The sequence below is a fragment of the Taurulus bubalis genome, assembly GCF_910589615.1.
Source record: "Taurulus bubalis genome assembly, chromosome: 4".
In the NCBI taxonomy this organism is placed as follows: Eukaryota; Metazoa; Chordata; class Actinopteri; order Perciformes; family Cottidae; genus Taurulus; species Taurulus bubalis.
Genome location: NC_136592.1, coordinates 2006753 through 2029609, shown reverse-complemented (window position 1 = coordinate 2029609; position 22857 = coordinate 2006753). Strand labels below are relative to the sequence as shown.

General features: G+C 44.7%; 1 protein-coding gene across 1 annotated transcript in view; it reads right to left on the bottom strand.

The window, feature by feature from the left end:
• Window positions 1-269: 269 nt before the first annotated feature.
• Window positions 270-22857, bottom strand: part of tmc3 (transmembrane channel like 3) — a gene marked incomplete at both ends in the record, with an annotated part of 50995 nt that continues 28407 nt past the window's right edge. The window contains 13 exons of the mRNA XM_079216589.1: window positions 270-1107; window positions 2343-2604; window positions 2702-2744; window positions 5434-5512; window positions 5596-5721; window positions 6122-6232; window positions 14013-14141; window positions 14514-14581; window positions 16959-17087; window positions 18573-18836; window positions 20311-20389; window positions 20479-20588; window positions 22658-22805. Coding sequence (XP_079072715.1) covers window positions 270-1107; window positions 2343-2604; window positions 2702-2744; window positions 5434-5512; window positions 5596-5721; window positions 6122-6232; window positions 14013-14141; window positions 14514-14581; window positions 16959-17087; window positions 18573-18836; window positions 20311-20389; window positions 20479-20588; window positions 22658-22805 — 2386 coding nt within the window. The remainder of the gene's footprint in view (window positions 1108-2342; window positions 2605-2701; window positions 2745-5433; window positions 5513-5595; window positions 5722-6121; window positions 6233-14012; window positions 14142-14513; window positions 14582-16958; window positions 17088-18572; window positions 18837-20310; window positions 20390-20478; window positions 20589-22657; window positions 22806-22857) is intronic.

Genomic DNA, 22857 nt, shown 5'->3' with positions numbered 1-22857 from the left:
TTGTTGTGTGATGTTAACACAATGACACCATCCACCATGTTGTATCTCATGTACATGTGGTGGTTTAAAATGTGACAAGACCACACACATCAAAGAAAACATCACATTTACAATAATATTCAGGATGTGCTTTAAAGCAGTGTAGCCTGTAGTGTCTGTGAACAGAACACATGGTTTAGCAGAGGTCATACAATGGAGCAGAGAGGTCATACACTGGAGAAGAGAGGTCATACACTGGAGCAGAGAGGTCATACACTGGAGCAGAGAGGTCATACATTGGAGCAAACAAGGTCATTTGACTCGATGACATTCAGATCAAAGCTGGCTTTGGACTTCTTCTTGGCCAGCTTCCCTGCAGCCTTGAGATGGGGCTCCTTGCTGTGGATGACCTGGATGTACTGGTCAGTGCTGCTGTTCTGCTGGTCGCTGCTGGAGGCCAGGGAGGCGGAGTCAGACTCGGTCAGAGGGGTCTCCAGCTTGGGTCTGGTCTTGGGTTTCACAAAGGACTCCGTGTGCCGGGTCCTGGCTGGGGACTGGCAGTGACGCCTGGTTCGCACAAGCAGCGAGTCGGCTCCTCTCACAGTGGCCTGGACCCGGGAGTGAGACTCTACATCTCCCCAGTCCATGTCTCCTTCACCCTCCTCTTCATCCCCTCCACACCTTCCTCGAGCTCGAGTGTGAGCGCCTCTAGCGGCGGACACGTGGCTCTCTACGCGGTCCCCAATGTAGAAGTGAGCCGGCTGGTGAAGGTCAGAGAGGGACCGCGGCCGATGAGTTTTCCTTCTTCTGCCTTTTCCCTCCTCTTCCTCCTCCTCCTCCTCCTCTTCCTCACTCAGATGCGAGGGGTGTGACCGGTGAGCTTGCGGTTGGTGGTGCACGGCGCGGGGTGCGTAGCGCTTCATGTTGCGCGGGTACAGCTGCAGGATCTCTGCAGGCTCCTCCATGAGGAAGTGGCGTGGGACGCGTGTGTTGGAGCGCAGTAGCTTCTTCCTGCGCTCGTGCTCGTTGATGATCACGTAGCGGGTGGTGTGGCCGCGCCGGCCGCCGTAACTCTGTGCGGCGATGATGCCGGCAGCCTGGACCGGATGGATGGCGCGTATGACCTTCCTGTGCAGGGGGGCAGAGTGGACGTGGTCAGAACCGCCTGCTGGGGGGTCGTACGCCAGGTGGTGGGACCTGGACCTGCAGGCACCACCGGGGCCACACAGACAGGGTCTGTTACAGGAGAGGACAACACATGCATATCAGGTCATATTATGGTCGGTATGTATCATTGCAGAATGCTTCATGAAAGGTTCCAATGAATTGACTACACTGTTCACCGCATAGGTAATCAAACAAGGTTCACAACAACAAAGCTTGAGTAAACATGTGAATGTTACTCAGCAGGGATGCTGTAGGCTATTCGGTCAACATGTTGTGAAACATGCAACAACACTGGTATGGTCCTTTTTAAAACCAATATTCACAGGTTTGATTTGGACCTTTTTCATGCAAGAAAACATTCCCGTAACTTACAAGTATTCAGCTTCCCACAAAATAGTATTCTTCAGAAACTGAGACAGCATTTAGAAAACGCAGGTTAGCTATAAGGTAACTGAAAACTGAACAATGAATCGTTGGACGAGTAATGCCAAAACTAGAATGCTAAATAACATCACAACTATTCATAGCAGTGATAAGACATGAGGACCACCAATGGGTCTATTGACCCAGAGCAGCTTCTGTCTGGGGACGGTTGAGTCCGACGCTACTATAAGAGAACGTATTGACTTTCCTTTTAGGAAATGCTGAGTGAATTTGAGTTCCCTCTGGTAAACAGCAATTTCCAAACCCATCAGTTACATGTGACAACAATACGTCTGTACACTCTCTTTCTGGTGTAGCCGATGGGTTCACAGATTACAGTTCTGCCAAAGCCTCTTTCTCTCTGATGAGTGATGAGTCAAAACCAAACCGACTCCAATCAGAGACTTCTCGTCCCGTTGCCTAGAGATCATACATGTGAATGTCAGCTTCTGTGTTGTTGCACACTACTGTGTATGTTCTGAATGTGTCTCAATGTGATCGATGCCTTTATTTGAGGTCGTAAGCTCAGAACAATCGACCTTGTTCCGGAGAAAGAAACTTAGAAAAGACTAAGCCCAATCAAGGGTTCAGTGGGCAGCTTTCAAACCAGTTCAAAGGAACCAAACTAACTATTAGCTGGTGATTACAATGTAGTTTAACACATTGCCATGGTTACATGTTCACCATTTATCCATTCTACAATAACATCAATGACATGGTATGAATCCATCATGTGGCCGTTGTTTTATGACAATGTACCATGCGTGCCAGACCTGTTGGGTATGTGTTTGGGTAGTACGGTCACTGTCGGGCTCCTGACGGACCCGGACGCCCTCCCTCGGTTCAGGTCCGGCCTGGAAGCTGATTGGGTGATGGTGCGGATGCTGTTTCCATGACGAACAGGAGAAGTAAAGTTGGTAACGCTGCCGTTCCATTGGGGAGATGGCGTGTTGATGGAGGCCTCCCGGCTCGTAATGTCGCTATCCTGCTGATCCGGCTTTTTGTCAGCCGCAGCTTCTGGAGCCTGCAATCTGGCTAAGATGGGGTAAAGGTCACGGGGGGTGGGTCACGGGGGGTGGGTCACGACACCATGAGAAACAACGGAGCACACACAAGAAACCTCCAGAGATACCTGCAGCCATCTGGAAGACTTTCTTCTTGTCTTCGGTCCGCTCCTGGAGAGATTAAAGGAAAATTCTACCTTAAATATTTTCTACATTTTAGCATAAACATTGCTACAAGCTACTTGCATTTTTTCATTTTGTGTGGAATTTGGCGGTCCCTTTTGAACAAAAGCGGTAGTGTGGACAAGCGCCAGTCCTTTCCAAAACCTCTCAGCGCCTTTCTAGTCTTTGGACTGGTCTTCCTTTGCCCGTTCACACCCTTCACTCTCTGATGCAGGGGCGACATGCAAGGTGCCTCTACCATCACTATCCAGAGCCTTCCCCCGGCCTGCGGAGCCATTTGGGGTTACGTGTCTGGCCCAAGAACTCATCGACATGGACTGGAAGTGTGAGCCGACCCTCTCTACCTCTGAGACACAGTCTACGCCGCTCAGTCCTGGTTCTCCTGTGCCTCCTCCAGCAGCGTGGTGTTGGGGTTGTCTCCCAGAGGACCAGTGAGCAGTGAGGTGGAGCTCTCCTGGCTGGAGGAGGCAGCATCTGGTTTCTCCTGGAGGCCTCACGGGAGGCTGAGCTAGAAGAGTTGCTGGAGCATCTGCATGATTTTAAAATATTGATATCCTATTGCCATCAAAAATCCTTGTTCTGCGTGTTTTGTACCCATAAAAGTACTCAAGGCCGACCAAATTATCACCGGTCAACATAACTGGTCATATTCCTGCCTTATCCTTCATCATATGGGGATAGGGGACTAGGTCTCTGTACTGGTCTTGTTAGACCTTAGTGCAGTGTTTGACACCATTGACCATGACATCTTATTACAGAGACTAGACCAGTTGATTGGTAATAAAGGTACAGCACTAAGCTGGTCTAAGTCGTATTTATCAGATCGATCTCAGTTTGTATTTGTAAACGATGAGGCCTCGGTTACCACTGCCGTTCGCCATGGAGTTCCACAGGGTTCTGTGCTTAGACCAATTTTATTCACCTTATATATGCTTCCTTTAGGCAACATTATCAGAAAACACTCCATAAACTTTCACTGTTACGCTGATGATACTCAACTATATCTGTGGATCAAGCCAGATGAAACCCACCAGGTCGCTAAACTTCAAGCGTGTCTTAAAGACGTCAAAACCTGGATGACCTGCAACTTCCTGCTACTGAACTCGGACAAGACTGAAGTTATTCTACTCGGCCGAGAACACCTCAGAAATCAAGTATCTGATGATATGATTCCTCTGGATGGCATCGCTCTGGCATCCACCACCACCAGAAGGAATCTCAGAGTTATTTTTGACCAGGACCTGTCCTTTGGCTCCCACGTGAAACAGATCTCAAGGACCGCCTTTTTTCACCTACGGAACATCTCAAAGATCCGGCACATCCTGTGTCAAAGCGATGCAGAAACATTGATCCACGCATTTGTTACTTCAAGACTGGATTACTGTACTGTACTCCGTATTATCAGGCTGCTGCGGTAAATCCCTTGGATCTCTCCAGTTGATCCAGAATGCTGCAGCTCGTGTACTAACGAGGACGCGGAAGAGAGATCACATTACTCCTGTACTAGCTGCTCTCCACCGACTTCCTGTAAGATCGAGAATCATATTTAAAATCCTTTCTCCTTTCCTACAAAGCCTTAACTTCATACATGCACCATCATATCTTAAGGACCTTATAGTGCCATATTACCCCACGAGAGCATTACGCTCACTGAATGCAGGGTTACTTGTGGTTCCCAGAGTGTTAAAAAGTAGGTTGGGGGCTAGAGCTTTCAGTTATCGGGCTCCTCTTCTGTGGAATCAGCTTCCACTTTCAGTCCGGGGGGCAGACACAGTCACCTCATTTAAGAGTAGACTTAAGACTTTCCTCTTTGATAGCGCTTATAATTAGGGCTGTTTCAGGCTTATAGTTAGGGCTGGTCCAGCCCCTAGATATGCTGCTATAGGCCTAGACTGCTGGGGGACATCTTAGGATACACTGAGCTCTTTCTCTCCTTCTCTTCCTCTTTCGCTACTCCTCTCCTCTTCACCTCTTCTTTCTCTCCTTCTGGATAAATGATTGTCTCTTCAATGCACATTACTAACTCTACTTTCTTTTTCCATGGATCGTGGCTGCCTGGAACCAGGGGGGAGGACCCCGGTCCTGCCTACTGCCATGGCCCTGCTGATGCCCCCCCTTCCTCTCTACCTCCTTCTGCTTAATGGATCGTGGCTATCTGGATCATGGACCATGCCTACTACTCATTATATGAATAGTTTCTGTCATACTCATGTAATGTGCTGTAACTCTGTTACGTTATTCATTCTGGCCACATGACATCTATTGCTTCTGTCCATCCGGGGAGAGGGATCCTCCTCTGTTGCTCTCCCTCAGGTTTCTTCCCCTTTTTTCCCTGTGAAAGGGTTTTTACTATCTTTATTGGGGGAGTTTTACCTGATTCGATGTGAGGTCCCGGGACAGGATGTTATGTGTACAGATTGTAAAGCCGTCCGAGGCAAACTTGTATTTGTGATGTTGGGCTATATAAAATAAACTGAATTGAATTGAATATGGGCAACCAGATCAGCTGAAAGCAAACGTGCTGCGATGGAGAGACATTATTATGTTGTGTCAAAAAAGTATACATGTTGAAATACATACAGCATGGTGGCCCCTCCCACCACTGTGTGAATGGAGTTGTTGGAAGACTAGAAAAGAGATATACAAGTACAGTCATACAGCGTTTACACAAACTCACAGTCTGGAGCCGCATCCTCAGCTGGCTGTTGGTGAATTTGAGGGATCTGGCTATGGCCTGGAGATAGTATATCAGCATGCTGAAACACACAGAGCCAAGATGACATGTCGATGTTATAGTGTGTGTGTGTGTGTGTGTGTGTGTGTGTGCGCGCGCTCTTACAACAGCAGCAGCAGTGCCGGCAGCACTACCACAGGGCTGGTGACGTAACTCATCACTTTACTGAACCACAGGGGGAAATCACTGGCCACCGTCTCAGAGATGATGTCATAGATCTTTTCTTGACCACTGAAACACACATGTAGGTACTTTTATGGAGTTAACATTGATAAACAATATAAACACAATCGCACGTCTCAGGGTTCAGGTTGCAGCTGTGCTGACCTACTAGTTTACGGACATAACATTCATATCAACATGGTGGTTGCCATTGTGTTGATCTGACCTGGGTCTACATAACCTTGATCTGTAAATGTAAGGTCTACATAGATCCAGTTACAATGTGTAATTAAGCTACTCTTTGGAAAACACACAAGATAGAGGAATGTCTTCACAAGGAACACAAATGTTGTGTTTAGCTGTAGAAAAAGTAATGTAATTAAAATAAATATATATGTTTTTTCCAAGGCTAGGAGGAGGCCAACAGTCTATACATGAAGGGGAACATGACTCATGAAACATGCTCTACCTGAAGGGTCCACAGTGCTGTGAAGGTCTGTACCTCACGATGGCGAAGACGGTGGGCAGCATGCACAGGAACAGCATGAACAGCAGCATGGCCAGGTAGAAGTTGTTTGATCTGAACACCAGAAGCAAAGCAAAGACAACATTTTGTGTTTGAACATGTTGAACAATCTGTCCAACAATTCAGCAAAAGGCTAAATAAATTGAAGTAATTGTGGGAAAAGTTGTATAGGCGGCCGCTACTGCATGCTGGGACAGCATGGTTCTTACAGGACAGGTACTACTCTGTTACTCTGGCATTATATATCCGTAACCTCAGCTTCACATCACCTTTACCCCCATTGCAATCCTAATAGCATGGACAGAGTTAATAAAACATGTGTTTACATCAAATAGTCAAATCAAAATGTTCAGATGTTCGAAATGGCAGCAGAGCTTCAGAAGGAGCATGTTGACACTTGTAACAGACGTACATGAAGTGATGCTGAAGCCAAAGCAGCGGTCACTAGGACTGCAGGTCTTCATGCTGGACCACTTCAACAGAATCATCGCATGTTCTGACAGCCTGCTATCAGAAATCCATGAAATGACCACGAGCTCTTAACGTGTTGTATCCTGACCAGCGCTCCACCTGCTGCATACAGAGCTGCCAACTTTTCAAAAAACCTTGGAATGAGATTTTGTCGGGGTGATCAAAATGTTGCTGATGATACTGGCTAAATATGATGATACTGGCTATTGCAACACTCCAAGGTAGGTATAGTCTGCTAGATGAATATGCTTAACTCGGTGCTAGTATCAGATGATATGTATAACTACAGAGCCTTAAGGAATAAACGTCAGCAGAGAAAGACACAATAAAGAAACTGGAATCAGAGGGTAGAATTAGTATGAACTGTATTGTAGAACAGAACATATGATGGGGTGTGAACATCAGTGGTATCAGTAGTGGTGTGTGTGTGAGGGGGGGTGGGGGTGGGGGTAGGGGTGTTGAAGGTGCATAAGAAAACAATAAGTTAAGTAACAGAACCTAAACTAAGTCTGCCGGCCCAGGTGTATTATAGTCACATGGTAATAACAACAATATCAGTAAACTCCTTTAAAGGTTTACGTGTTGGTGCCATGCTGTGGAGTCACACTCAAATGCGGCTGCGTCTGCGGCTGCGTCTGCGTCTGCGAGCGAGTGACGCAAGATCCCCTTAGTACCGGGCCGCACAGAAAGAATGCAAAAAATAATAATAATCTAAAAATCTGTTTTATTTTGAAGAATGAGCGGATACATCCGTCTGTGCGTCTGAGCCTCTTAGTCTTGACACATGTCAAGAGGTTACGTGATAACGTTACCCCGAAAATGAAACTTAAATGTACATTTCAACTCTGCTGGAGTGCCGGTGTTTTGGATTAAATTAATGGCAGAATATCCTGAAAACCTGCAAGCAACATCCAAACCATGAATGTGAATACAGATCAGTAGTGTTGCATGCTGGGTGTGGAAACCATGAGTGTGAGTACGGACGCCAGGACTACTATAAATTTCAGTCAGTGATCATCAATATCATGTATTAGAGTAAATTTAACATTTTCTCTGAGCCATAGAATATAGTCATGGCCGGCGATCTCGGAGGCAGGGCCGCTTGACACCATCGGCCTGTCCCCTATGGCCAGTCCGCCCCTGCTTTGGGGCAAATAGGATGTCTATGCAGCCAATAGGTTTACAGATACGCTCCTTAGCGCCATCTATCGTCGGGGAGTTTGAAAAGGAACGAACGCGCCTCGGCCCCAAATCAGAATTTCTTTTTGGCCGTGAGAAATTGGTTGTGTGGCGTGAGTGCGTGTGAAAACATGCAAAAGCATGTGTCACACGGCGAAACCGTGAGAGTTGGTAGCTCTGTGCATACCTCTGCTGTCCTCTGTGGTGTAGGAGGCTAACATGCTAACAGACAGGACTACAGACACAATGGTCCTGTGCTCAGCTATCCCAATGGCTTCAGGAGCCTGTGTTGAGCTGGTCTGAACCTAAGTCTAATGCTATGTTCACACCGGACGCGACAGGAATTGTCGCGTCGCGTTTACCGCTTCAGTTTGGTCGCGCGAGTGAAAAGAGGGTGTTCACACCAAACGCCACAAAGGGGGCAGGCTTATCACCATCTGGTCTCTCCGTGAAAAAGAGCTGTCTTTTCCAGTATCGACTATGGAATAAATAACCACTAGTTCTGCTTTATACTTGTTGTGGAAGTCCCATGTCCCAATCCACATGTGGGAACATGAAACGCCCTCGTGTTTGGGTTCATGACATCAACCGTAGCCGCACACAGCTCGGTGAATTTCACCGACTCCTCCAGGAACTGCGTCTGGCTTATCTCCGTGAAACGGATACCGATTCCTTCATCCACCATGGAAATAACCACTAGTTCTGCTTTATACTTGTTGTGTAAATTCCACATATGTCGGAACATCAAACTCCATGGTGTCTGGGTTCATAATATTATCCGTAGTCCCACAACAGCGTCTGAATGAAGCCGCTACCAGCGCTACTTCTGGCAGAGCAGCAGCAGCAAGACAACAGTGACGGGCGGAGCTTCTCAACGCTGATTGGCTGACGCAACTATGACTTTGTCGCCGGAGTTGGGATATTTCAACTGGCGCGACTTCGCGCCGCCTCAAACGCGTCGCCCAGCGGACATGTCAAAAATCTGTCGCGTCTGGTGTGAACACGGCATAAGAGGCAAGGGGTCCAAGTGGACGGGTGGGCCGAAGAGGACCTTCACACAGGAGACCTGCATCTGTGTCCCAGTGGAATCCACTTAGACTCTACATGAGTTAAAGATACCTAACAAACATACTCATCTGACCTCAAACCGTGATTGTGTATTTCCTTTCAGTGGTGGCAAGATAAAGTATGTATTCATTCATTCAAGACGTAATCTGAACACAAAGCATTGTTAGAGGTCATTTCACAAACTGAGATCATCGTGATCAACTGTGATTGAACCTGACGAAGACAGATGACCTGATCTGATCTTCTTCTACGACTCAGTACGTCCTCACTCTGTGTTGAACAAAGGTTCCACATGGTAAACAGGTTCTTAATGAAGCTTCCATCTCTTTAAAGCCTTTGCTGCATGTTCTCACTGCATGAACACAGCATTCATAGCTAGTGCAGTGATACCATGACAGGCTCTACATGGTGAGCTGTGATACCATGACAGGCTCTACATGGTGAGCTGTCATACCATGACAGGCTCTCCATGGTGAGCAGTGATACCATGACAGGCTCTACATGGTGAGCAGTGTTACACGTCACACCGCAGAGGAACCGCTGACAACACGTCTTCACTGTCCTCTGAGGCAGGAACACCAGATCAATGCAACATCTACAACTACAGCCATCTGATGGCCAACAGACATGTTGTCATGGTTACAGTGTTCATCTCTACACAGTAAAGCAAAGGGTTAGTACACCATCTTATTCACTATCAGACATGTTGTCATGGTTACAGTAAAGTGAAGGGTTAGTACACCATCTTATTCACTATCAGACATGTTGTCATGGTTACAGTAAAGTGAAGGGTTAGTACACCATCTTATTCACTGTCAGACTCTCTCATCCAGCACAACTGCATCTAATGCCAGTCAATTGAATTGAATTGAATCTAATGGCTCTCATTACATGTTCACTTAGATGGCTGGTGGACTGTGTGTGTGTGTGCGTGTGCGTGTGTGTGCGTGTGTGTGTGTGTGTGTGTGTGTGTGTGTCTGTGTGTGTGCGTGTGGCTGCTCAGATTCCCCACCACATCTGGGAGTGACTGATAAGGACTGAAAGAGGCCATGACAGCCTTGTTACATAAATCCAAAGGGAGCTGAGTGCCGTAGGCATCTCTGTGTGTGTGTGTGTGTGTGTGTGTGTGTGTGTGTGTGTGTGTGTGTGTGTGTGTGTGTGTGTGTGTGTGTGTGACTGAAACCATTTGTTTTAATAAATAAGGAGAAAAGGGTTCTGATCAATGAGTGAAATTCCTCGGAGGGTCCCGCCTCCCAGTATACAGAGTTATCTCTCTCTCTCTCTCTCTCTCTCTCTCTCTGACCCAACACACAGGCACACGCTCACACCCATAGAGCAGGGTCATCTTTCCATCGGCGGTTTGATCTTGATCCCCTGCTCCACTAGTCCATGTCCTCGGCAATACTGAACCCTAAAACAGCTGTACCTGCAGTGTGTGATGGGTAATAATAAGTAGATAGTGCTGGTGGTACCTTCATGGTAGCTCCTCCCATCAGAGTATGAATGTTAGTTAGTCCTGATGGACAGGTGGTACCTTCATGGTAGCTCCTCCCATCAGTGTGAATGTTAGTTAGTCCTGATGGACAGGTGGTACCTTCATGGTAGCTCCTCCCATCAGTGTGTGAATGGGTGAATGATGACGTAGTGTTGAAGCGCCTACCCAAGGCAAACCTAAAGTACATGCATGGTTTTGGTCTCTTTTGAAAGGTAACCCTTTGAAGTCAAACTCACGGTCAGAGTAACTGGCATTGAGTAATACAATTCTGAAGGTTTTCATTAATGCACACCTGGCTTCCATCACACTCCCCACACAGCAGTACATCTACTCTTGATTGCTCAGCAGTGTTTTATGCTTCAGGAAACCTGTACGAGTGTAACAGCTTTCTAGTCTTCAAACAACAAGCCCTGTGAAACTACAGCATTCACCCAGTCACACCAACCCATCCACTGAAGCAAGGGCCCGGTCACACCAACCCATCCACTGAAGCAAGGGCCCAGTCACACCAACCCATCCACTGAAGCAGGGGCCCAGTCACACCAACCCATCCACTGAAGCAGGGGCCCAGTCACACCAACCCATCCACTGAAGCAGGGGCCACACAGTCAACCTGCCATCAGGATGAACCTGATTCACATTTAAATGACAATTGCACAGCCTTCAGGAGCAATTTGGGGTATAGTGTCTTACCCAAGGACTCATGGACCTGGACTAGAGGAGCAGGTTCAGACGACCCACGCTACCCTGAATACCGCTGGCCCTTCACTTAAACCTCTGCCTGAAGCAATGAAAGCTTCTTTTGATCTTCGACTGTCTGTGTTGCACTTTACACTTTACAGTTATGAGCATTTAGTTATAGTGTTCCAAGAAAAACTTAAATATCCCCAAATCTGCAATAGATTGCCCATTGATGATGTTAAACCCATAACTTCAGTTACATACCTGTTGAACAAGTCATCTTGATATAATGCGAGAGGCACGCAGGACACAGACACAATAGAAACAGACACAACGGACACAAACATATTAAACACCGCCATAATAAACAGAGAAATAATAGACACAGACACAATAGAAACAGACACAAACATATTAAACACTGCCATAATAAACAGAGAAATAATAGACACAATAAACACAGACATATTAGACACAGACTCAATGAACACAGACAGAAAAGAGATCGACACAATAGACACAGACAGAAATAATAGACACAGACACAATAAACACAGACATATTAGACACAGACACAATAAACACAGACATAAAAGAGATCGACACAATAGACACAGACATAAATAATAGACACAATAAACACAGACATAATAGACACAGACACAATAAACACAGACATATTAGACACAGACACAATGAACAGACTGTCACACCGCGGTGAGGTTTGTCTTGTCTTGGGTTTCTGTCTCATAACTTCCTGTTTTATTTTAAAGCCTAACTCTCCTCTCGTTTCAGGTCACTTGCTCTTCCTCATGTGTCACCGTCTGATTGGGTACATCTCAAGTCTCTAAACTGCATCCCCGTTTCCCTCACTTGCGTCTTTTCCTTGCGTCTTAGTCCCTCCCACCAGGGATGCATGGAGAGACGCAAGGAAACCATGCGAGGAGAGAGGACACAAGGAAACATGTCTTAAGAGACATGAGACGTCCTTTCCTCTGAAGCGTCGCGTGAAGCGACGTTGATTTCTGATGACTGCGGCCGACTGACAGCTGATCACATCTGATCAGATGTCAGTCGCTTTAACAGCTGATGGAGTTTTGTCTGGAGAGCTTTTAGCGAACATTCCAATAAAAATGCACTTAAAATATTGATAACAATTATCGTATGTTTTCAGTTGATTTAATGGTGTTAAACTACAATTTATATTAATAAAGACAAAGTTATCATGAGTGTCAGAATGGAGATGTTTTCTCTGTCGTCTGTTACCGTTTAATAAACTGCATTGAGTATTTATATACTGTGATGTGTATTTATACACAGTGTGTGTATTTATACTGTGATGTGTCCTGCTTATACGCGCAGGATCCATTTCTACTGGCGGAATGCGTCTTATTTATTTATTTATTATTTACTGCGGGATGTTCTGATTGTGACATCATTATAAAATAACCCACAATATAAATATAGTTTATCTTTATTACGTGTTGTAAACAAGTGTTTCCTCTCTCCAGCTCTCTCTGAGTTTAATTACATACATAATACAAGTTATTGAGGGAAACAACAGATCAAATCTTTGAAGACAGTTGTTTGAGGTCCTTTTGTTGTTCAGACCTACAATGAACATATTTGAACCAAATGGTGAATAAGAAAACAGATATAATATATAACTTGAGTTTAATCTGTGATCGTCTCTGGTATGAAACTCCAGCGATCAGTCTGCTCAGCTGCAGCGTCCAATCAAATAACAGATGAACAGTGAGGGGGCGTGTCCAGCGTTAAAACACTTCCTGGAAGCTTGCTCTCAGGGCTCCTCGATGATGGCTCCTCCGATTTCCCTCCTCGCTCCTCCGAGCAGAATAAGAGCTTTGGAACGGCCGTCAAGATGGCGGCGCAGAACCACTTCCGGTTCAATCGAGGAGCGAGGAGCGAGGAAACGACAATTTAGAGACTTGGGATGTACCCATAGTCTCCCCTGATCCCGGATTGGTTCCACCTGTTCCCCATTACCCTCATGTGCTTATAGTCTGCGTCTTCCCTTTGTCCTGTGCCAAAGTGTTTTGTCTCTTGTCCGATCACCTAGGCCAGCTCCAAAGCCTTGTTCATAGCTACCAAGTTCTTTTCGTAAGTCTTATCCTACCTCGAAAGAGCGATTTTTGTTGTAACTTTCCTAATCCAGGTTTTTGGTTCTTAGTACTTAGTTTAGTTGAATCTTGGACAGCCTCCCTTAGAGAGATTTTCAGTTCTTTTGTCATAGTGAGTTTAGAATTGTTTAGCCTCCACCTCTTAGGAGGGTTTTTGCTTTCTCTAATAATAACAACTCCCTTGAACAGTACATTATTGCACGACACAGTACTGCCTCTCGTACCTTATTGCTTAAATATATTTCCTTCACACGACTCAACATGGAGACGGCTGAGCTGGTGGCTAGAAGCTACCAATGCTAAAGGTGCTAACAGGTTTATCTAAGGATGAACACAACTCAGGCCCAAAGAGACCTCTGACTGCCGGGTCAGCAGTTGGATCAGTGTCATCCTGCTGGCCTTCAGCCCATCACCATGATGATGCTCTGTAGCTAAGATGCTCAGTGCTAACAGGTAGGAACTCTTGACTCAGGCAATCAGCTGTTTCTGTGGGCATTCCCCATTAGTTTAGTTCTGTACGTATGCTTTACTTACCTGCAAAGCTTGTCATTGCAGATGCACATGCAGTTTGATATTAGTATTAATTGATGTCAGTTTGGTGACATCAACACATTTGACTTTTCAATATGTTATTCTTGATATCAGCGAAGATGACTCACGTACAGCATATTAACAGCACCCACATGAAAGCACAAGCGTGTGTGTGCGTGTGTGTGTGTGTGTGCGTGTGTGTGTTTGTGTGAGTGTTGCAGGTGAGTGTGTGTGTGCGCGTGTGCGTGTGTATGTGTGTTTGTCAGACCTGGAGGCTCGGAACACCTGCTGATGCGGGACGTTGCAGGTGAGGACGGCCCAGCTCCTCAGGTACATCAGACCAATCAGCTTCAACATGTTGAAAGCTGGAAGACAGGGAGAGAAAAAGGCTCCCATCCTGGAGGAAAGAAGGAGAAGAGTCAGTAATACACACACACACACACACACACACACACACACACACACACACACACACACACACACACACACAGGGGTCACACCTCATATAACACACATTACATCCTGGGGCTCATAGTTTCGCTTCATTGCTGCAAGGCGACAGTTCTGGAATGAGTTGAAGGAACAGAGTGCAGCAGACACAGAGGTGTAATGGAGAGATCAAGAGGGCCACGTTCCTCTAAACAGGTCATGGAGACTATTACCTCTGAATGACATCTATTACACACACAGTGAAGGCCAAGGTGACACAGTGGAATGAAAGAGATATCCATATTACATTTTCTGTATCTGGATACATGTATGGACTTACCAGATCATCCCTTGGTTGTAAATCAGATGCAAAACGTTCTCTGCTATTTTGAACTCTCCATATTCAGGCTGAGAAAAGACAGAAAAATCATTGTGTTGTTTTTTTTTTCTTCAGTTTTTCCACCATAGGGTACATTACATATATTGTTTTTGCTTACACTGTCACCATAACAAGACTTATGTTTAAAGTCACCCTACACTAAAACATGTGTTTTACTAAATGTTAAGTAAGAGTTTGACACTAGAAAGCTATGTTCACATTCATCTGCTTTGTGCTCACCTTAAAGCTCAACATGTAGCTTCAAACTATACATAATGCTCTAGGTGTACATACTGCTCTAGGTGTACATACTGCTCTAGGTATACATAATGCTCTAGGTGTACATCATGCTCTAGGTGTACATCATGCTCTAGGTGTACATCATGCTCTAGGTATAAATAATGCTTTAGGTATAAATAATGCTCTAGGTATACATACTGCTCTAGGTATACATACTGCTCTAGGTGTACATAATGCTCTAGGTGTACATCATGCTCTAGGTGTACATCATGCTCTATGTATACATACTGCTCTATGTATAAATAATGCTCTAGGTGTACATACTGCTCTAGGTATACATACTGCTCTAGGTATACATAATGCTCTAGGTGTACATACTGCTCTAGGTGTACATAATGCTCTAGGTATACATACTGCTCTAGGTGTACATAATGTTTGAGGTGTACATACTGCTCTAGGTGTACATAATGCTCTAGGTATACATAATGCTCTAGGTGGACATAATGCTCTAGGTATAAATAATGCTCTAGGTATAAATAATGCTCTAGGTGTACATACTGCTCTAGGTATACATAATGCTCTAGGTGTACATACTGCTCTAGGTACACATACTGCTCTAGGTGTACATACTGCTCTAGGTACACATACTGCTCTAGGTACACATACTGCTCTAGGTGTACATACTGCTCTAGGTGTACATACTGCTCTAGGTGTACATACTGCTCTAGGTGTACATAATGCTCTAGGTATAAATAATGCTTTAGGTATAAATAATGCTCTAGGTATACATACTGTTCTAGGTATACATAATGCTCTAGGTGTAAGTCATGCTCTAGGTGTACATACTGCTCTAGGTGTACATACTGCTCTAGGTGTACATCATGCTCTAGGTGTACATCATGCTCTATGTATACATACTGCTCTAGGTATACATACTGCTCTAGGTATACATAATGCTCTAGGTGTACATACTGCTTTAGGTGTACATAATGCTCTAGGTATACATACTGCTCTAGATGTACATAATGTTTGAGGTGTACATACTGCTCTAGGTGTACATAATGCTCTAGGTATACATTATGCTCTAGGTGTACATAATGCTCTAGGTATAAATAATGCTCTAGGTATAAATAATGCTCTAGGTGTACATACTGCTCTAGGTATAAATAATGCTCTAGGAATACATAATGCTCTAGGTGTACATAATGCTCTAGGTCCGTTAGTGTCATCTTCATGTGTCAGAGCGGGTCAGTCTCCACTCACTGCATGGTGTCTTCCAACAAAGGGTTACTTGGGTTACTTTAGGTATCCTGGTCAGGTCGAGGCACCAGTGTAGGCCTCGGAAAGGATTGTGGTTAGGGTTCAAATAAGTAGGTACAATAAGTGATGAGGTCCATATGAACCCTCTCAGCAGATAGAGGGTCCATGTTAAACATGGAGAAGCAGTTCCTGTGCACCACAGAGCTGGAGCCAAGCTTTCACCACCTTTAAACCTAAAACATGTTTGTTTTGCTTCTGAATGCAGCTTAAATATTCATCATGAACTATCCTATCCTATAATGTTTGCCATTAGGGGTCTCTCAATCAAAACAATTACTAAAGATATTGTTTGATGATGTCATGAAGCAGGGAGTTGTTTTCTTCATTGTTAGAACGTGTTGTAGCCCAGGATTATAGGTTGTGTTTCTACTTATGAAGATCACAGTTTTGTTCATGTGTTATGCAGAAGGAAATGCATTCAACACATGTGTTAGCGCTCAAGGACACACACAGCGTGGTTAAGGGAGTGACATGAGAGATAAACAGAAACTCTGTTTCCAAGAAAAGTCCATAAGGTACCTTGGAAGTAATAGTTTGATATTTTTGAGGAATGTACTTGTTCACTTAGATTAGAGGCGGTGAGAAGATCAATACCTCTCTCTCATCTGTCCATTAAACACGAGGCTGCAGACAGGAAGGTTGGCTTAGAAACAGGGGAACTCCTCTAGAGCTCACTGATTAACACGTAGCCTTTCCATAGCTTAGTGCAGATACAAAGTAGTGCTGGACTCTTTGTTGGCTACGAGTATAACATCCTGCTGAAGTCTGCACTGGTTGTCAGCAATCGGTCAAAGCAAATGCTTTTAAAGGTTTATAACACAAAAGCTCAAATTGTGTACAACTTACAAACTTGCTTTCTAAATCCCAGCAGCAACAGTCACTCAGGTAGCGAACCACCAAACCTCTGATGAAGTCGATGAGCAGGATGCTGGCCACCGTGAAGATCATGTCAATGATGGACAGCTTCAGCATCTCCTGGAGACACATGGTGAGAACATCACGTAATACACAAGATGTTACACCACTCAACATGGTGTAACATCACGTAATACACAAGATGTTACACCACTCAACATGGTGTAACATCATGTAATACACAAGATGTTACACCACTCAACATGGTGTAACATCATGTAATACACAAGATGTTACACTACTCAACATGGTGAGGACATCACGTAATACACAAGATGTTACACCACTCAACATGGTGCAACATCTTGTGTATTACATGATGTTACACCATGTTCAGTGGTGTAACATCATGTAATACACAAGACCACTCAACCTCAAACCTGCTCAGTAATATTGTATTTGCTGTTTGTTTAAGCACAGCCAAGACTTGCATGAGGAGATGTTATAAAAACATAGAGAGTATCAAATAATACAAGAATAATAAAAACAATTAAAGTAGAAGTAAAATAAATGAAAAAATAATTATATTTAAAAATTTACAAAAATCTTAAAATACATTTTTTCTGGGATTCTGATGTTTGGTCATTGTCTACAGTCTGACATTGAAAAGAGCGTCTGGAGTTTAGAGTTTACACATGTATTGTTTTACAAGGATCCAATTAGCCACTAATAAAAAGCTACATCGTGCATTTTGCCCTCCACAAATCCTGTCTCGTTGATTCTGCATTCAAAGGTAAATATCTGTAATAGAGATTGCATTAAGATTATCAAAAAATTGAATCGAAAATGGAATTGTGCGACTTCCCTAATGCCGTGTTCACACCGGACGCGACGCAAATTTGCGGCGCCGCGTCTACCACGGAAGTTTACTCACGCGAGTAGAAAGAGGGTGTTCACACCAAACGCGAATTCGCGGCGCGACCAAAGGGGCGTGGCTTAGCTCTGTTGCTTGCCTCTGTGAGAGACAAGCGACGAAGCTTTCATTTCCGCTATCGACTATGGAATAAATAACCACTGGTTCTGCTTTATACTTGTTGTGGAAGTCCCAAACATGTCGGAACATGAAACGCCCTCGTGTTTGGGTTCATAACATCATCCGTAGCCGCACACAGCTCGGTGAATTTCACCGACTCGTCCAGGAACTGCGTCTCGCGTATCCCCGTAAAACGATACCGATTATGCCAACCACCATGGAAATAACCACTAGTTCTGCTTTATACTTTTTGTGTAAACTCCACATATGTCGGAACATCAAACTCCATGGTGTCTGGGTTCATAATACTATCCATAGTCCCACAACAGCGTCTCAATGAAGCCGCTGTCAGCGCTGGTTCAGGCGGAACAGCAGCAGATTCTCGCCGCAAATTCGCAAATTCGCGCCGCAGCGCGTCTGTGGATTGACTTAACATGTAAACTGGTCGCGCCGCAAATTCGCGTCGCGTCCGGTGTGAACACGGCATAACAGTTTCCTCTGGACCTACTTCTGACTGTAGAAGAGGAGAGATGCCGTATGACTGACAGTGTAACGCAATCAGAAGCCATTACCTGTCCGACGTAGGTCTCCCAGCACGGGTCCTGCTGAGAGCGTGTGTTCTTCTCAAACAGAGCGGTCCGGTTGGAGACGGGCCCTGAGCTGCTTGTGATGGTGTTCCTAGCACTCAGCAGCGTGGCGATGGTCGCTATGGTACTGTTGCTAGGCTCAGAGACAGAGATCTCAGAAACCAGGGTGGAAAGGCTGTCAACCGCAGGCTGAGAGATGGTGGCCAGGAAGGAGCTTGAGTCCGACCAGTTCCCTGGACTCACTGGGACCTGGAAGGGAACAAGAGTAGGATCCATTACCAGCTAAACGTCACACTGACATGAGACACTACGAGATAGCTGGTTAGTGGTGCTTCCGTTTGGGTATATCTTGCGTATTCTTGCCCTGCTGTTAGTAAGTCGTTGGCTTTCTATAGCTGATGACTGTAAATGTAGATTGTATGGACCAGCAGTAGAGGTGAAATGCAGTCTAGTCAGGTGTAACACATTGCACATTTAGCCTTTTAAAAACTAACCGATTTTCTTAGGCCTCGGAAAGACGCTCGGAAATTGCATACCGATACTAAAAAGAGTATATCTCTGCAACTACTAGGGCTCTTTGAATAATGTTGGTGTTATAATAAAGGGAACACGTGTGAGATGTGTTCAGATGTGTACCTAATAGTATATATGTTACTGGTTAGGAGTAAATGAAGATGGCACACAGCAAAAAATAAAATGTTTCAGGTTCGCCTAAAGAAAATAAATGATTATCTCTTTGGAATGATGCAGTGCAGTTCTAAACCTCGACAAAATCATAGTGTGAACATTATCTCTGCAAGCGTTGACTTTGATAAAGTGACGCAGAAAAACATAAGAGAGTTTTTAGTAAAGACAGTTTAGGTGAGGTCTCCAAAATGTCCATTTTGGCACATTAGCACATTTAGCAGTAACATACTCGATCCAAACCAAACCAAGCTGCTAAACTCATCTGTGTCCTCATGAACAAATATGCATGTCAGCCCCATGTCTTTATGCAAGCCTGTATCTCCAACATATTGGGCGATTTCAGTGCATGATAATAATAATGAATAATCCTTTATTAGTTCCACAGTGGGGACATTATTCTCTGCATTTGACCCATCCTTAGTAATTAAGGAGCAGTGTGCTGCTGTGAAAGGACCGGGGAGCAACTGGGGGTTCAGGGTCTTGCTCAAGGACACTTCAACATGCAAACTATGGGGAGACCAGGGATCGAGCCGGCGACCTTGTGGTTACGGGACGACACGCTCCCCATGAGCTACAGCCGCCATGAGCCCTCCTTTGATCGCTAGAGCAAATAGAATTGAGCTAAACCCACTAAAATGAGATTGACAGCAGTGTTAGCCAATCAGAGTGCTCTGTCAAACGCTCGCTTTTATTCGCTGATATAGAAAGTTCCCCCACATGGAAAATGTGACAGAAAATGACCCAGAAATGCTTTTCTACGCATTACAGGAAGTACGTAAAGGTGTTGCCATGCGGATATACCAAGATAAACGATGAGATCGGCTTTTACCGTAAGTCATATTTCTCTACAATTGCTGGGAATGTCTTACTTGTAGCCCAGATTCTGCTGTTTAGTCTGTATAACATCATTATATTTGTTCATAATTAGCATTGTTTATCACGGTTTATGCCAAGCTTATTCCCAAACCCCCTATTTAGGGGCACTTTGGCTTAAAAGAAATGCAAGAAACAGATGCTTCTAATGTTCTATACTCACAGCAGAGCTCATACTGTTGACCTTATCAAGGAGCGCAATGATGAGGCTGTAGAGGTTCCCCAGGTACAAAACAAGCACTCTGTAAACACATACACACATTTCCAATGTTAGTGTGCATATGACCTGGTGTGTAATTAGTGCTGCAGCAGTAATGTGGTGACGGAGTACCTGGCCAACTGGAAACGTAGCGACGTTCGTGGGTGGTACATCTCCAGCTGAGACACCAGCTCAAAGGCAGACGGAGCAATCATGGTGATGAGAGAAACCACCACACTCACCTGGAGAAAGCCAGAACATGAAGGCATGACAACAGCGAGTGCGAGCACAGCTCTTCACAGAAAACCAAACGCTAAATATGTATTATCTCTCCTCCAACACCCGTTAGAGAGAAGACCTTTGGTGGAGAAACTACAGGTAGAACACCTGGTCCCAGTTCAGCCTGACCTCACCACAAGACAACAGACTGGGTGAAAGGAGCAGCTTGAGCTTCTGTGCAGACGGCTAAGCTACACCAGGACGGTTTGGCTAAGCTAGTTGCTGGATGCAGTCGTGCTAACGCCATATTTTACTTTCCATGCTTGCTTTTTAAATCAACGTGGACCGATCCAGCATGGACAGATACGGGAGTAAGGGACATGAAGCAAAAATTAAGAAAACATGAGAACACCAGGAGGACACGCGTGCATAACTCCGTCAAGCTAGGTCAACATCGCTACGTTTTGTGGGGCTTTTGAGCTGGCCTTGCATGGCGAGACTGACTCCTGAGTAGACTTGACTTCAGTAGTCTGGACTACTGTAACTGTGTGTTCACAGGTAATTTATCTTCAGTAGACTACTGTAATGGTGTGTTCACAGGTCATTTATCTTCAGTAGACTACTGTAACGGTGTGTTCACAGGTCATTTATCTTCAGTAGACTACTGTAACGGTGTGTTCACAGGTCATTTATCTTCAGTAGACTACTGTAACGGTGTGTTCACAGGTCATTTATCTTCAGTTGACTAGACTACTGTAACGGTGTGTTCACAGGTCATTTATCTTCAGTTGACTAGACTACTGTAACGTGTGTTCACAGGTCATTTATCTTCAGTAGACTGGACTACTGTAACGGTGTGTTCACAGGTCATTTATCTTCAGTAGACTGGACTACTGTAACGGTTTGTTCACAGGTCATTTATCTTCAGTAGACTGGACTACTGTAACGGTGTGTTCACAGGTCATTTATCTTCAGTAGACTGGACTACTGTAACAGTGTGTTCACAGGCCTCTGTAACAAGGTCCCTGAAAGCTGCAGGTCTTCAAAGACCCCCATAGACTGTCAGCTCCTTTAAATCCAGATTGAAGACTTTTCTGTTTGCTGTTGCCTTTAATTGAACAGATTCAAGGAAATGTATCAATTGCTGCATCTCACTACTGTGTTGTATTCCTAAAACTGTACTGCAACTTTTATTCTATTTGTAGCTTTTTAGTGTTTTACTGAATGTTCTTAAATCTTGATTTCTCTGCGTTATGTGTTGATGCTTTTACTGGTTTTATGTGAAGCACTTTGAATGGCCTTGTTGTTGAAATTTGCTTTACAATACACTTGCCTTTTTAGCCAGAGCCCTTTTGTCCGGATGAGAGTTGATGAGTTTACCTCATACGATCACAGCATATACTGATATACTGTTCCTCTATTCGGTGTGTTTGACATCACCTTGCCAGAAACTTGCCAGGCTTACAATGTAAAAGCCTAATTCACCATGTAGCTTTACATTTGGCAAATTCTTGAAGACGTTGATGCTGGGACCAACCCCTCCTTCTGCTACCGGCACTACCTGCTAGTGAATCCTTTACATGTGTGTCCATACCACTCTTCATATTCTGTTTTTCTTGCAAACAAATCTAAAGGACCCGACAAGCCACAGATGAGTAGCTGTATCAATAAAATGACAACCATACGCACTTATGGGCTGGTCAAAAACCATGTACAAAGACTTACTGTCTTTGTACATGGTTTTTGTTCATCAGTTCATCTCAAAATTCATCTTTTCTTCTAGCTGAGCCATAATTTACATAACGTGTGTTTAGAGGGTTGGAGAAATGATCACAGCAACAAATGCTTAGAAAAACCATCCTGGCAAAAGCTTTTGTTTCACCTGTTCTTAAGTCATCAATACAGGAAAGAAAACTATCATCAGAATGTTCCTCTCACTTGCTGGTCTGACACTGACATGGATTCATGTGGCTGATAGAGCAGCAGCCTCTCTGAGCGGAAGGACATGAGGAGCTGCACTGGATCGGTCCTCCCATTTCATTGATTCCTTGTAACAGTATTGTATGTTGAATAATCTAATCAATGGGGTTACCTCATTCTTCTCCCAAAGCGTCAGCTCCGGCTTCTCCTGCTCTAGCTTCTGAGAACGGTCCACCACAAAGTAGATGATGTAGATGCTGCCAGCCAGAGACAGGAGCACCAGGATGTTGGCTAAGATCCGCAGGCTGATCAGGACGGCCCTGAAGAAACACAAATACACTGATGGTGGAAGAGCTCCACTTTTATATGTCT